Here is a 13,388-nt window from a genome sequence, read left to right as displayed (position 1 = left end):
CCGATTGGCTGAATGTGGCCCCGCTCTGTGTAGGAGGTTTTGTGTGGGCATGGATGGGGACCCACCAGAGAACACATGAGGCCCTGGGACCCCAGGTTGTGATTTCCCATATGGTGTGGAGCGGGGCCTGGGTGCTCGCCCTCCACACAGGGGCAGGCTGTGCGACTGCCAGATCGGCAGCAGTTCATAGCATCCAGGTCAGCCTCCTTGGTTGGCTGTGAAAGGGTAGGTGGCCCTGGCCCGCACCCAAGGGGCTGATACAGCCCTGGAATTATGAGAGGCAGGGGGCGTGGGCAGTGGAGGTGCTCAAGGTGCCTGCAGTAGGGCATAGCCAGGGCATCTTGCCTGAGCCCAGTGACCCACCTGCCCTGTCCTTCCAAAGTTCAGTGGTGGGGAGGACCAAGGTTCCCCCGCGTCCATGACACGTCAGTGTTTCACATGGATCCCATCACATGGGTCCATGGTGGGAGACCAATCGTGAGCTGGCATCCCCCAGCCCCTTCCTGCATGGATGCGTGAGGTTCCGTTTGGACACATGTCCACCTCCTGTCCCCCAGATGGTGAGACCAGAGGAAAACTTTCACTGGGCCCGCTGTCCCTGGGCGAGTGGTCATCAGTCAGGTGCCCAGCCCTTGGTGCACTGAAGCTCAGGCTCTTCCTGTTGCCCTGGTCTCCTGCACTGAGCTGTGGTGAGCACATCTGGGTCCCACTGGATGCATATGTGTGGAGGGGGGTGCCCTGAGTTGGGTCAGTGATGAGAACTTTTTACTGTCCTGAAGAGAGGTGATGACTTAAAAATCATGCTCAATAGGATTACGCTGAGGCCCAGCCTAGGTGAGAATTTTGGAAGAGGACACTGGGATCCCGAGGTTCCCTGGCAGGGCCACTGTATTTTGGGCTGGAGTCCTCAAGGCCCTGAAGGGCACTTTGGGGGTGCCCAACCCTGTCTCTGCACTCCTCTGTGTGGCAGTCCAGGCTTCTCATGCGGGCTTGGTGTTGGCACTCTGGCTCCCAGGGGCTGGGGCAGGTTGGCGGCTCCTCCCTGAGCCCCTGTTCTCCCCTGTGTCTTTCAGTGAGCTCTTCTGCCCAGGTGGGCCCCTGGCCTTGAGCAGCATAGGTGAGTGGATCCTGCTGGAGTCATGGCGCATGAGCCAGGCCACGGAGGGGCGCTGAGGGTCACCCTTCAGGCCACGAGAGTTTCTTCAGGGAGCCGAACCTAAATCCCCACCAGGGACGGATAGTTTCTCCAGGAGAGCAGCTTCCTTGGAAATCAATCCCAAGAAGGATGCCTTCCCTGAAGCCCTGCAGGGGTAATGGAGGTCTAGGCAGGAGATGGTTCCTTCAACCCAACACAGTGCAGATCCTAGCTGAGACTTGGTGCACAGGTCAGGCCTGGAGCACTGCCCAGGCCACATGAGGGGGTCCGCTGGGTCTCCGGGGGCCATGAGTCTCATATGCGAGCTCTTCTTCCCCGAGGCTTGCAGAGGGGTTGGGTGTGGGTGATCGGGCTTATGGAGTCGGGCCATGAAGAATCAAGGGTTGGGCCACACCCATGGCCCTGAATGGGGCAGACCCTGTTGAGCAATGGCCATCCCAGTGGTGCTTCCTTGAGCCTGGTGGGGGTGGTGCCGCCTCAGTGGGGTTGGGTCAAGGTTGAGCTCTGGCCGGCACCTGGTGTTTGGTCCTGGGCATCGTGGGCTTTGGGCCAAGGGTGCAGCCTGTGTCCCGCTGGAGGTCACCCCTCCCCAAAGTGGAGTGGCTGGAAGGGTGGCATCCTGTGGTGGAAGGCCCACTGTCAAGGGACCTGTGCTGGCAATTTGCTGTCCAGGCTGCTTCTGAGACATGGGGTCACCTCCAGGGTGGCAGGGTCTTGAGCCAAAAGAAAGGAGAAGATATCATGTGTCCCTTGATTGGCCGAGTGTGGCCTGGCTCTGTGTTTGGGAGGTGCATGATGCATGAATGGGGACCCACTAGAGAATGTACATGGCCCTGGGGCCCCAGGATGCGATTTCTGGTGTAGGCTTGTAGAGGGCACCTGGACAGGTGCATTCCACACCCAGGGGCAGGCTATGTGCCTGCCAGTTCTGCAGCTGCACATGGCGTCCAGGCCAGCCTCCTCAGTTTGCCATGAGCTGGTTGGTGGCCCTGGCCATGCCCAGTGCTCCCAGTGTGGCCCAGAGTCATGTGCGGGAGTTGGCGTGGGAAGTGGAGGTGCCCAGGGTCATTCAGTAGGGTGCAGCCTGGACATCTTGCTGGAATCCCATGACCCGCCTACCCTTTCCTTCCAGGGTTGAGTGGCAGAGAGGGCCAGGGGTTCCTTGTGTGCATAACCGTCACTGTTTTACATGAATTCCATGTATTGAGTCCATGGAGGGAGAGCATCTGTGAGCCAGCACACCCTGCGCACTTTCTTGAATGGAGGCATGAGGCCGTGTTTGGACACCTGTCCCCCACCCCTCCAGATGCTGACCCAGGAAGAAGAATTGCATTGGGCCCGCTTGGCCCTGGGCCATTGTCCCTCAGCCAGGTGCTCAATCCCTGGTGAGCTGAAGCTCAGGCCCTTCCTGGTGCCCTGGTCTCCTAAACAGAGCTGTGGTGAGCCCATCTATGTTCCAGTGGATGCATGCATGATTTAGGGGGTGGTGCCCTGGGTTGGGTTGATGATGAGAACCTTATATTGTTCTGAAGAGAGATAATGACTTAAAAATCATGCTTAATAGGATTACGCTGAGGCCCAGCCTAGGTGAGAATTTTGGAAGAGGATGCTGGGATTTTAAGGTCCCTGGCAGGGCCACTGTGTTTTGGATTGGAGACCTCCAGGCCCTGAACAGCATCTCGCGGAGTGGGGACTCTACCCTGTCTCTGCATTTCTAGGTGAGGCAGCCTAGGCTCCCTTTGTGGGCTTGGTGTTGGCGCTCTGGTTCCCCGGGGTAGGGAACCTTGCTGGGTCCTTCCTGAGCCCCCATTCTCCCCTTGTGTCTTCTGTCTTTCAGTGAGCTCTTCAGCCCAGGTGGGCCCCCTGACATTGATGCACATAGGTGAGTGCATTTTGCTGGCGTTATGGGCCATGAGTCAGGCCGCGTGGTGTCACTGAGGGTCAGCCCTCGGGAAAGAAGGGTTTCTTCAGGGAGCCGACCTGAATCCCCACTGAGGAGGGATGGTTTCTCCAGGAGTTTGGCTTCCTTGGGAATCAGACCCAAGATGATGCCTTCCTTGAAGCCCTTCAGGGGTGACAGTGGTCCAGGCAGGAAAGGGTCCCCTCAGTCCCATGTAGGGCAGCTCCCAGCTGAGACTCAGTGTTCGGGTCTGGCCTCAAGGACGGCCCAGGCCACATGAGGGGGGTCACAGGGGCTCTGGGGTGCCACAGGGGTCACATGAGAGCTCTCTTTCCCTGGAGAGGGGTGCTTGAATGGGCCCATGTGGTCAGGCCACAGAGATTTCAAGGATCGCACCCCAACCATGGCCTTAAATGGGACCGACCCTGTTGAGTAATGGGCCTTCTCAATGGTGCCTCTTTGAGCTTGGTGGGGGGCAGTGTTGTTTCCCTGGGTTTGGGTCAAGACTGAGCTCTGGCCAGCCCCTGGTGATGCTGCAGGCCAGCCCTTGAACTTATGGGCTTTGGTCCAAGTCGGCAGCCCATGTCTTACTGAAGGTTACCCTTTGCGTGTTGGTGAGTGGCTGGAGGAGTGGATCCTGAGGTGGGAAGACCTGCTGTCGATGGTCCTGTCCCGGGAATTTGCCACCCAGGCCTTTTCTGAGCCATGGGGTCAATTCCAGCATGGCAGAGTCTTGGGCCTAAGGAAAGAGAGGACACAATGTGGCCCAGGTTTGGCCGAGGGTGGCCTGACTGTTTTGAGGACCCGTGCGGGACATGGATGGGGACCTACCAGAGAAAGCTTGTGGCCCTGGGACTCCAGGCTTTGATTTCAAGTGTGACTTGCAAAGGGAGCCTGGGCAGATGCCCACCATGCCAGGGGCAGGCTTTGCAACTTCCTTGTCTACAGTGGCACATGGCTTCTGGGCCAGCCTCCTAGATTGGCCATGAGCTGGTTGGTAACCCTGGTCCGTGCCCCATAGTCCCAGGGTGGCTCTGGGATCGTGCAGGATAGCTAGCATGGGCAGTGGAGATGCTATCAAGGCCTGCAGTAGGGCATAGTCAGGACATCTTACCTGAGCCCAGTGACCCACGTAACCTGTTTTTTCAGGGTTTGGTGATGGGGAGGGTCAAGGGTGCCCCACGTCCGTGATAGGTCTGTGTTCCTCATGGATCCCATCACATGGGTATCCCTCACCCCTACCCTGCATGGAGGCGTGAGGCCCCGTTTGGACACATGTCCTCCTCCTGTCCCCCCAGATGGTGAGCCTGGAGGAAGACTTGTGTTGGGCTCAATGTTCAGGCCAGTGGCCCAAAGCCATGTGCCCGGCCCCTGGTGTGCTGAAGCTCGGGACCTTCCTAGTGACCTGGTCTCCTGCACTGACCTGTGATATGTACATCTGGGTCCCGCTGGATGCCTGCACAGGAAGTGGGGTGCCCTGGGTTGGGTCGATGATGAGAACCGTATATTGTCCTGAAGAGGGGTGATGACTTAAAAATCATGCTCAATAGGATTACGCTGAAGCCCAGCCTAGGTGAGAATTTTGGAAGATGGTGGAATCCCGAAGTCCCCGGCAGGGCCCCTGTATTTTGGGCTGGAGACCTGGAGGGCCTAAAGGGCATCTGGGGGGCCCAACCCTGTCTTTGCCCTCTTCTGTAAGGCAGCCCAGGCCCCCCATGCGGACTTGCTGTTGGTGGTCCAGTTCCTTGGGTGGGGCATGAGGGCAGCTCCTCCCTGAGCCCCCCTTCTCCACTTGTGTCTTTCAGTGAGCTCTTCCACCCAGGCAGGGCACCCTCGCATTGAGTGGCATAGGTGAGTGGATCCTACTGGCCTCATGGGCCATGGGCTAGGTTGTGTGGAGTCACTGAGCGTCAGCCTTCAGGACAGGAGGGTTTCCTCAGGGATCACACTTGAATGCCCACCAGGGATGGAAGAGTTGATTCTCAAGGAGAGCGGCTTCCTTGGAAATTGGACCCAAGGAGGATGCCTTCCCTGTCCTTTCAAGGACTGGTGGCTGAGAGAGCACAGGGTGCCGTGCGTCTGTGACAGGCCAGTGTTCCACATGGATCCCATCACATGGGTCCATGGAGGGCGAGCATCCCTGAGCCGCCACACCCCACCTTCTGCCTCCATGGAGGGGTGAGGTTGTGTTTGGATGCCTGTCCTACTCCTGTTTCCCCAGATGTTGAGCCTTGAGGAAGACTTGCATTGGACCCATTGGCCCCAGGCCAGCGTCTGTCAGCCAGGGGCCCATCCCCTGGTGCACTGAAGATGGGGCCCTTCCTGGTGCCCTCGTCTCCTGCATTGAGCTGTGGTGAGCACATCCAGGTCCCACTAGATGCATGCGTGGGCAGGGGGGTGCCCTGGGTTGGGTTAATGATGAGAACCTTATATTGTCTGAAGAGAGGTGCTGACTTAAAAATCATGCTCAAAAGGATTATCCTGAGGCCTGGCCTAGGTTAGAATTTTGGAAGACGATGCTGGAGTTATGACTTCCCCAGCAGGACTACTGTATTTTGGGCTGGAGACCTGGAGGCTCTGAGGGCATCTGGAGGGTGCCCAACCCTGTCTCTGCGCTCCTCCGTGAGGCAGCCCAGGCTCACTATGTAGGCTTGGTGTTGGCACTCTTGTTACCCGGGGGGGGGGGGGCATTTTGGCGGCTCCTTTCTGAGCCCGCAATCTCCCCTGTGTCTTTCAGTGAGCTCTTCTGCCCAGCAGCCTCCCTGGCAGTGACCAGCATAGGTGAATGGATCCTGCTGGGGTAATGGCCTATGAGCCAGGCTGTGTGGGGTCACCAAGCATCAGCCTTCAGCCATAAGAATTTCCTCAGGAGCTGACCCGAATGCCCACCTGGGATGGGTTCTCCAGAATAGTGGCTTCCTTGGAAATCATACCCAAGGAAGATACCTTCCCTGAAGCCCTGCAGGGGTTGCAGTGGTCCAGGCAGTAAAGGGTTTTCTCAACCTCATGCAGGGCAGTGCCCCACTGAGACTCAGTGCTCAGGTCAGGCCTCTAGGATGGCCAGGCCACATGAGGGGGGCCACAAGGGCTCTGGGGCACCAAGGGGTTCTTGCAGGGGCTCTTCAACCTTGGAGAGGTGTGTGTAATTCAGCCCATGAGGTCAGGTCGTGGATTTTCAAGGATTGCACCAAACCCATGGCCCTGAATGGGACAAACCCTAATAAGTTATGGGCCATCCCAGTGGTGCCTCTTTGAGCCAAGTGTGGGGTGGCACTGTTTCCTAAGGGTGAGTCGAGACTAGCTCTGGCCGGCACCTGATGGTGGTGCAATCCTGCGCTGGGATTGGTGGGCTTTGGGACATGGGTACAGCCCATGTCCCATTGAGGTCACCCCTTCATTGTGGACAGGTGGTGAGAAGCATGTCCTCCTGAGGTGGGAAGGCCTGCTGTGGAAGACCCTGTCTCAGAAATTTGCTGTCTTGGCTGCTTCTGAGCTATGGCGTCACCTCTGTGGTGGCGGGGTCTCGGGTGAATGAATCCTGCTGGGGTCATGGGCCATGAGCCAGGCCGGGGTGGGGTCCCTGAGCGTCACCTTTCGGGTCATGAGGGTTTCCTAAGGGAGCCGACCTGAATCCCCACCAGGGATGAATGGTTTCTCTGGGAAGCAGGTTTCCTTGGAAATCAGTCCCAAGAAGGACACCTTCCCTGAAACCTTGCAGGGGTAACAGAGGTCCAGGCAAGAGAGGGTTCTTTCAACCCAACGCAGTGCAGATCCTAGCTGAGACTTGGTGCACAGGTGAGTCCTGGAGGACTGCCCAGGCCACATGAGGGCATCCACAGGGTCTCCGTGGCCAGGAGTCTTATACGGGAGCCCTCTGTCCCCGAGGCTTGCAGAGGGGTTGGGTGTGGGTGATCTGGCTTACGGAGTCAGGCCGTGAACATTCAAGGGTCGGGAACCACCCATGGCCCTGAATGGGACCGACCCTGTTGAGCAATGGCCATCCCGGTGGTGGCACCTTGAGCCTGGTGGGGGTGGCGCTGCCTCAATGGGGTTGGGTCAAGGCTGAGCTCTGCCTGCCACCTTGTGGTTGGCCCTGGGAACCATGGGCTTTGGGCCAAGGGTGCAGCCTGCGTCCCGCTTGAGGTCACTCCTACCTGAAGTGGAGTGGCCGGAAGGGTGGCATCCTGTGGTGGGAGACCCACGGTCAAGGATCCTGTGCTGGCAATTTGCTGCGCAGGCTGGTTCTGAGTCATGGGGTCACCTCCAGGGTGACAGGGTCTTTGGCCAAAGGAAAGGAGAGGACATTATGTGGCCCCTGATTGGCCAAGCGTGGCCCAGCTCTGTGTTTGGGAGGTATGCGGTGCCTGAATGGGGACCCACCAGAGAAGGCACGTGGCCCTGGGGCCCCAGGATGGTATTTCTGGTGTGAGCTTATAAAGGGTGCATGGATGGGTGCATTCCATGCCCAGTGGCAGGTTATGTGACTGCCAGGTCTGCAGTGGCACATGGGGTCCAGGCCAGCCTCCTTGGTTTGCCATGAGCTGGTTGGTGGCCCAGGCCCTGCCTAGTGGTCTCATTGCAGCCCAGAGTCATGTGGGGGAGCTGGCGTGGGCAGTGGAGGTGCTCCAGGGTCCTACAGTAGGGTGCAGCCTGGGCGTCTTGCTGGAATCCCATGACCCGCCTGCCCTATCCTTCCAGGGTTGAGTGGCAGGGAGGGCCAAGGGTTCCTCATGTGCATGACCGTCACTGTTTTACATGGATCTCATCTCATGAGTCCATGGTGGGAGAGCATGTGTGAGCCAGCACACCCTACCCACTTTGCCCTATGGAGGCACAAGGCCCTGTTTGGACACCTGTCCCCCACCCCTCCAGATGCTGACCCTGGAGGAAGAATTGCACTGGGCCCACTGGCCCCGGGCAAATGTCCCTCAGCCAGGTGCTTAGCCCCTGGTAAGCTGAAGCTCAGGCCCTTCCTGATGCCCTGGTCTCCTGCACTGAGCTGTGGTGAGCACATCTGGGTCCCAATGGATGCATGCATGCGTTGGGGGGTGGTGGTGTCCTGGGTTGGGTCGATGATGAGAAACTTATATTGTCTGAAGAGAGGTGATGACTTAAAAATCATGCTCAATAGGATTACGCTGAGGCCCAGCCTAGGTGAGAATTTTGGAAGAGGATGCTGGGATTTCTAGGTCCCAGTCATGGGCACTGTATTTTGGACTGGAGACCTGCGGGCCCTGAACAGCATCTCGGGGGGGACTCTACCCTGTCTCCACATTACATGTGAGGCAGCCCAGGCTCCCTTTGTGGGCTTGGTGTCTGCACTCTGGTTCCCTGTGGTAGGGCAGCTTGCTGGGTCCTTCCTGAGCCCCTGTTCTCCCTTTGTGTCTTCTGTCTTTCAGTGAGCTCTTCAGCCCAGGTGGGCTCCCTGACACTGATGCGCATAGGTGAGTGGATTCTGCTGGCATCATGGGCCATGAGCCAAGCTGCGTAGGGTCACCAAAGGTCACTCTTTAGGCCACGTGGGTTTCCTCAGGGAGCCGACCTGAATCCCCACCAGGTTGGGACAGTTTCTCCAGGAGGCTGGCTTCCTTGGGAATCAGACCCAAGACAATGCCTTCCCTGAAGCCTTACAGGGGTAACAGTCGTCCAGACAGGAAAGGGTCCCCTCAGTCCCATGGAGGGCAGCTCCCAGCTGAGACTCAGTGTGCGAGTCTGGCCTCAAGGATGGCCCAGGCCACATGAAGGAGGCCACAGGGGCTCTGGGGTGCCACAGGGGTCACACGAGAGCTCTCTTTCCCTGGAGTGGGGTGCTCGAATGAGCCCATGGGGTCAGGCTGCAGAGATTCAAGGATCGCATCCCAACCGTGGCCCTAAATGCGACCGACCATGTTGAGTAGTGGGCCATCTCAGTGGGGCCTCTTTGAGCCTGGTGGGGGGCGGGGCTGTTTCCCTGGGTTTGGGTCAAGGCTGAGCTCTGGCCAGCGCCTGGTGATGCTGCTGGCCAGCCCAGGTTCTTGTGGGCGTTGGTCCATTCGGCAGCCCTGTCCTGCTGGAGGTCACCCCTTGCCTGTTGGTGATTGGCTGGATCCTGAGGTGGAAAGACCTGCTGTTGATGGTCCTGTCCCAGGAATTTACCACCCAGGCTGCTTCTGAGCCATGGGGTCACCTCCAGGGTGGCAGAGTCTTGGGGCTAAGAAAAAAGAGGACACTATGTAGCCCACGGTTGGCCAAGGGTGGCCTGACTCTGTGTTTGGGACATGTGCGGGGCATGGATAGGGACCCGCCAGAGAAAGCACATGGCCCGGGGACTCCAGGCTTCGATTTCAGGTGTGGCTTGCAAATAGCACCTAGGCAGGTGCCCACCACGCCCTGGGGCAGGCTATGCAACTTCCATCTCCACAGCGGCACATGGTTTCTGGGCCATTCTCCTTGGTTGGCCATGAGCTGATTGGTTCCCCTGGCCTGTGCCCTGTGGTCCCGGAGTGGCTCTGGGATCGTGTGGGGCAGCCAGCATGGACAGTGGAGATGCTATCAAGGCCTTCAGTAGGGTGCAGCCCAGGTTTCTTGCCTGAACCCAGTGACCCACCTACCCTGTGTTTTCAGGGTTTGCTGACAGGGAAGGCCAAACGTGCCCCACGTCCATGCTAGGTCAGTGTTCCTCATGGACCCCATCACATGGGTATCCCTTACCCCTTCCCCACATGGAAGTATGAGGCTCTGTTTGGACACATGTCCTCTTCCTGTCCCCCCAGATGGTGAGCCTGGAGGAAAACTTGCATTGGGCCCAATGGACCCAGGCCAGTGGCCATCAGCCAGGTGCCCACCCTGGTGTGCTGAAGCTCGGGACCTACCTGTTGTCCTGGTTTCCTACACTGAGCTGAGGTGAGCACATCCGGGTCCCTCTGGATGCATGCATGGGGCGGGGGGTGCCCTGGTTTGGGTCAATGATGAGAACCTTATATTATCCTGAAGAGAGGTGATGACTTAAATATCATGCTCAATAGGATTACGCTGAGGCCCAGCCTAGGTGAGAATTTGGAAGAAGATGCTGGGATCCCGAAGTCCCAGTAGGGGACTTTATTTATTTATTTTGGGCTGGAGCCCTGGAGGCCCTGAAGGGCATCTGGGGGGCCCAGCCCTTTCTCTGTGCTCCTCCGTGAGGCAGCCCAGCCTCCCTGTGTGGGCTTGCTGTTGGTGGTCCAGTTCCTTGGGGCGGGGCACGTGGACAGCTCCTCCTTGAGCCCCCCTTCTCCACTTGTGTCTTTCAGTGAGCTCTTCAACCCAGGCGGGGCACCCTGGCATTCACCAGCATAGGTGAGTGGATCCTGCTGCCATCGTGGGCCATGGGCCAGGCTGGGTAGAGTCACTGAGGGTCAGCCTTCGGGACAGGAGAGTTTCCTCAGGGAGCGAACCTGAATCCCCACCGGGGAGGGATAGGTTGGTCCTCCAGGAGGGTGGCTTCCTGAGAAATCGGACCCAAGGGGGATGCCTTCCCTGGAGCCCTGCAGGGATGACGGTGGTCCAGGCAGGAGAGGGTTCCTTCAGTCTCACACATAGTAGCTCCCAGCTGAGTCTAGGTGTTCGAGTCTGGCCTTGAGGACTGCCCAGGCCACCTGAGGGGCCAACAGGGGCTCTGGGACACCATGGGGGTCACATAGGAGCTCTCCATTCATGGAGAAAGATGGATGATAGGGCCGATGGAGTCGAGCTGTGGAGATTTAAGGATTGCGCCCAATGTATGGCCCTGAATGGGACAGAGCCTGTTGAGTAATGAGCAATTCTATGGGCCTCATCGAGCCTTGAGCAGGGCGGTGCTGTTTCCCTATGTTTGGGTCAAGGCTGGACTCTGGCCGGTGCCTGGTGGTGCTGAGGTCTGGCCATGGACTCGTTGGCTTTGGGCCAAGGGGTCAGCCTGCTCCCCCTGGAAGTCCCCCCTTCCCCGTGGCTGGAAGTCATCCCTTCCCAAGGAGCAAGTGTCGGGAATGGTTGCCTCCTGAGGTTGCAAGGCCTGTTATCTAGGGTCTTGTCCTTGGAATATGCTGCCCATGCTGCTTCTGAGTCATAGGGTCACCTCCAGGGTAGCGGATCTTGGGCCCAGGGACAGGAGAAGATGGCGTGTGTCCCCTGATTAGCTGATTGTAGCCCTGCTCTGTGTTCAGGAGGTGTGTGGGGCATGGATGCAGACCCACCAGAGAAAACTGTGGCCCTTAGACCCCAGGTTGCAATTTCCATTATGTGCTGGGATAGGGCATCTGGGTGGGCACCCACTATGCACAGAGATAGGCTATGTGACTGCCAGGGCTGTAGCGGCATCTGACATCTAGGCCAGCTTCCTTGGTTTCCTGCGAATGAGTTGGTGGCCCTGGCCTGTGCCTAGTAGTCCTGGGGTGACCCCGGGTTGTGTTGGGGAGCCAGCAGGGGCCCAGTGACCAACCTGCCCTGTCCTTCCAGAGTTCTGTGGCTAAGAGAGCACTGGGTACCCTGTGTCCGTGATGGGCCAGTGTTCCACATGCAAACGATCACATGGGTCCATGGAGGGCAAGCATACTTGAACTGCCACACCCCACCTTCTGCTCACATACAGGAGTGAGGTTGTGTTTGGACAGCTGTCCTACTCCTGTTCCCCTAGACCGTGAAATGGGAGGAAGAATTGTGTTGGGCCCAATGGCCCTGGGCCAGTATCCGTCAGCCTGGTGTCCAGCCCCTGGTGTGCTGAAGCGCATGCCCTTCCTGGTGCCCTAGTTTCCTGCACTGAGCTTGGTGAGCCCATTTGGGTACTGCTGGATGCTTGGGCGGGGAGGAAGGTGCCCTGGGTTGGGTCGCTGATGAGAACCTTATATTGTCCTGAAGAGAGGTGATGACTTAAAAATCATTCTCAAAAGGATTATGCTGAAGCCCACCCTAGGTGACAATTTTGGAAGAGGACACTGGAAATCAATGAGGTCCCTGGCAGGGCCGCTATAATTTGGGGTGGAGACCTGGAAGCCCTGAAGGGCACCTCGTGGGGGCCCAACCCTGTCTCTTCACTCCCCTGTGAGGCAGCCCAAGCTCCCTGTGTAGGCTTGGTGTCGGCACTCTGCTTTCCTGGAGGCGGGACATTTTGGCTGCTCCTTCCTGAGCGCCTGTTCTCCCCTGTGTCTTTCAGTGAGCTCTTTTGCCCAGCAGACTCCCTGGCATTGATTGGCATAGGTGAGTGTCTCCTGCTTGGGTCATGGGCCATGAGCCAGACCATAGGGTTGCCGAGGGTCAGCATTTGAGCCATGAGGGTTTCCTCAGGAGGCGACCTGAATCCCCACCTGGGATGGGTTCTCCAGGAGGGCAGCTTCCTTGTGAATCTGAGCCAAGTAGGATGCCTTCTCTGAAGCCCTGCAGGGTTGCCAGTTGTGCAGGCAAGAAAGGGTTCCCTCAGCCCCAGGCAGGGCATCGCCCAGCAGAGACTCGGTGGTTGGGTTAGGCCTCTAGGATGACCAGGCCACATGAGGGGGGCCGCAAGGGCTCTGGGGCACAACAGGGTCCTCGCAGGGTCTCTCCGACCCCGAAGAGTGGTGGGCGATTCGGCCCATGTGGTCACTGTTTCACATGGATCCCATCACATGGGTCCATGGAGGGAGAGCATGTGTGAGCAGGCACCCCTTGCTTCCTTTCCCACATGAGCCCCTGCTTGGACACATGTCCTCCTCCTGTCCCCCCAGATGGTGGCCCTGGAGGAGGACTTGTATTGGGGTCACTGGCCCCACATCAGTGTCCATCAGCCCGGCATCCAGCCCCTGGTGTGCTGAAGCTCAGGCCCTTCCTGTTGCCCTAGTCTCCTGCACTGAGCTTGGTGAGCCCATTCGGGTACTGCTGGATGCATTGGCGGGGAGGGATGTGCCCTGGGTTGGGTCGATGATGAGAACCTTATATTGTCCTGAAGAGAGGTGATGACTTAAAAATCATTCTCAAAAGGATTATGCTGAGGCCCGGCCTAGGTTAGAATTTTGGAAGAGGATGCTGGGATCCCGAGGTCCCCAGGAGAGCCCCTTTATTTTTGGCTGGAGACCTGGAGGCCCTGAAGGGTATCTGGGGGGCCCAACCCTGTCCCTATACTCCTCTGTGAGGCAGCCCAGGCCCTCTGTGCGGGCTTGGTGTTGGCACTCTGGTTTTCTGGGGGCGGGTCAGGTTGGTGGTTCCTTCCTGAACCATTGTTCTCCCCTTGATTCTTTCAGTGAGCTCTTCTCTCAGGCGGGTCCCCTGGCATTGACCAGCTTAGGTGAGTGGATCCTGCTGGGTTCATGGGCCATGAGCCAGACACATGGGTTGACTGAGGGTCAGCCTTCAGGACAGGAAGGTTTC

The 13,388-nt window shown here is 58.3% G+C and overlaps 1 protein-coding gene and 8 non-coding genes across 58 annotated transcripts in view; all 9 read left to right on the top strand.

Moving 5' to 3' along the window:
• LOC104002225 (uncharacterized) overlaps positions 1-13,388 on the top strand; it is a 79,249-nt gene that overhangs the window by 39,210 nt on the left and 26,651 nt on the right. For 37 of the 50 annotated variants that reach the window (XM_063794538.1, XM_063794539.1, XM_063794513.1 and 34 more), the window contains 14 exons: positions 558-689; positions 1,074-2,595; positions 2,721-2,874; positions 2,994-3,038; positions 4,862-4,907; positions 5,278-5,409; positions 7,929-8,060; positions 8,456-8,500; positions 9,809-9,938; positions 10,325-10,370; positions 11,686-11,816; positions 12,202-12,245; positions 12,749-12,879; positions 13,262-13,305. Coding sequence is in view for 2 of the 50 variants with exons in the window: in XM_063794536.1 (XP_063650606.1) it covers positions 6,704-6,851; positions 7,929-8,060; positions 8,456-8,500; positions 9,809-9,938; positions 10,325-10,370 (501 nt within the window). In the remaining 48 variants the exon portion in view is untranslated. The other 13 variants (XM_063794517.1, XM_063794511.1, XM_063794507.1 and 10 more) reach the window with 13 other exon arrangements.
• On the top strand, positions 746-827 carry LOC112205692 (small nucleolar RNA SNORD115). The gene has a single exon (XR_002939790.1). It is a non-coding gene; the product is annotated as a small nucleolar RNA SNORD115 (small nucleolar RNA).
• Positions 2,655-2,736, top strand: LOC112205700 (small nucleolar RNA SNORD115). Its single transcript, XR_002939798.1, has one exon. It is a non-coding gene; the product is annotated as a small nucleolar RNA SNORD115 (small nucleolar RNA).
• Positions 4,541-4,622, top strand: LOC112205695 (small nucleolar RNA SNORD115). The gene has a single exon (XR_002939793.1). It is a non-coding gene; the product is annotated as a small nucleolar RNA SNORD115 (small nucleolar RNA).
• On the top strand, positions 5,466-5,546 carry LOC112205717 (small nucleolar RNA SNORD115). Its single transcript, XR_002939813.1, has one exon. It is a non-coding gene; the product is annotated as a small nucleolar RNA SNORD115 (small nucleolar RNA).
• On the top strand, positions 8,123-8,203 carry LOC112205694 (small nucleolar RNA SNORD115). Its single transcript, XR_002939792.1, has one exon. It is a non-coding gene; the product is annotated as a small nucleolar RNA SNORD115 (small nucleolar RNA).
• Positions 9,995-10,076, top strand: LOC112205682 (small nucleolar RNA SNORD115). The gene has a single exon (XR_002939780.1). It is a non-coding gene; the product is annotated as a small nucleolar RNA SNORD115 (small nucleolar RNA).
• LOC112205707 (small nucleolar RNA SNORD115) lies at positions 11,873-11,954 on the top strand. The gene has a single exon (XR_002939805.1). It is a non-coding gene; the product is annotated as a small nucleolar RNA SNORD115 (small nucleolar RNA).
• LOC112205697 (small nucleolar RNA SNORD115) lies at positions 12,936-13,017 on the top strand. Its single transcript, XR_002939795.1, has one exon. It is a non-coding gene; the product is annotated as a small nucleolar RNA SNORD115 (small nucleolar RNA).

This window comes from Pan troglodytes, chromosome 16, assembly GCF_028858775.2.
Source record: "Pan troglodytes isolate AG18354 chromosome 16, NHGRI_mPanTro3-v2.0_pri, whole genome shotgun sequence".
Taxonomy (NCBI): Eukaryota; Metazoa; Chordata; class Mammalia; order Primates; family Hominidae; genus Pan; species Pan troglodytes.
The sequence above is the reverse complement of the archived record's forward strand: the minus strand, read 5'-3'. Positions and strand labels throughout refer to the sequence as shown.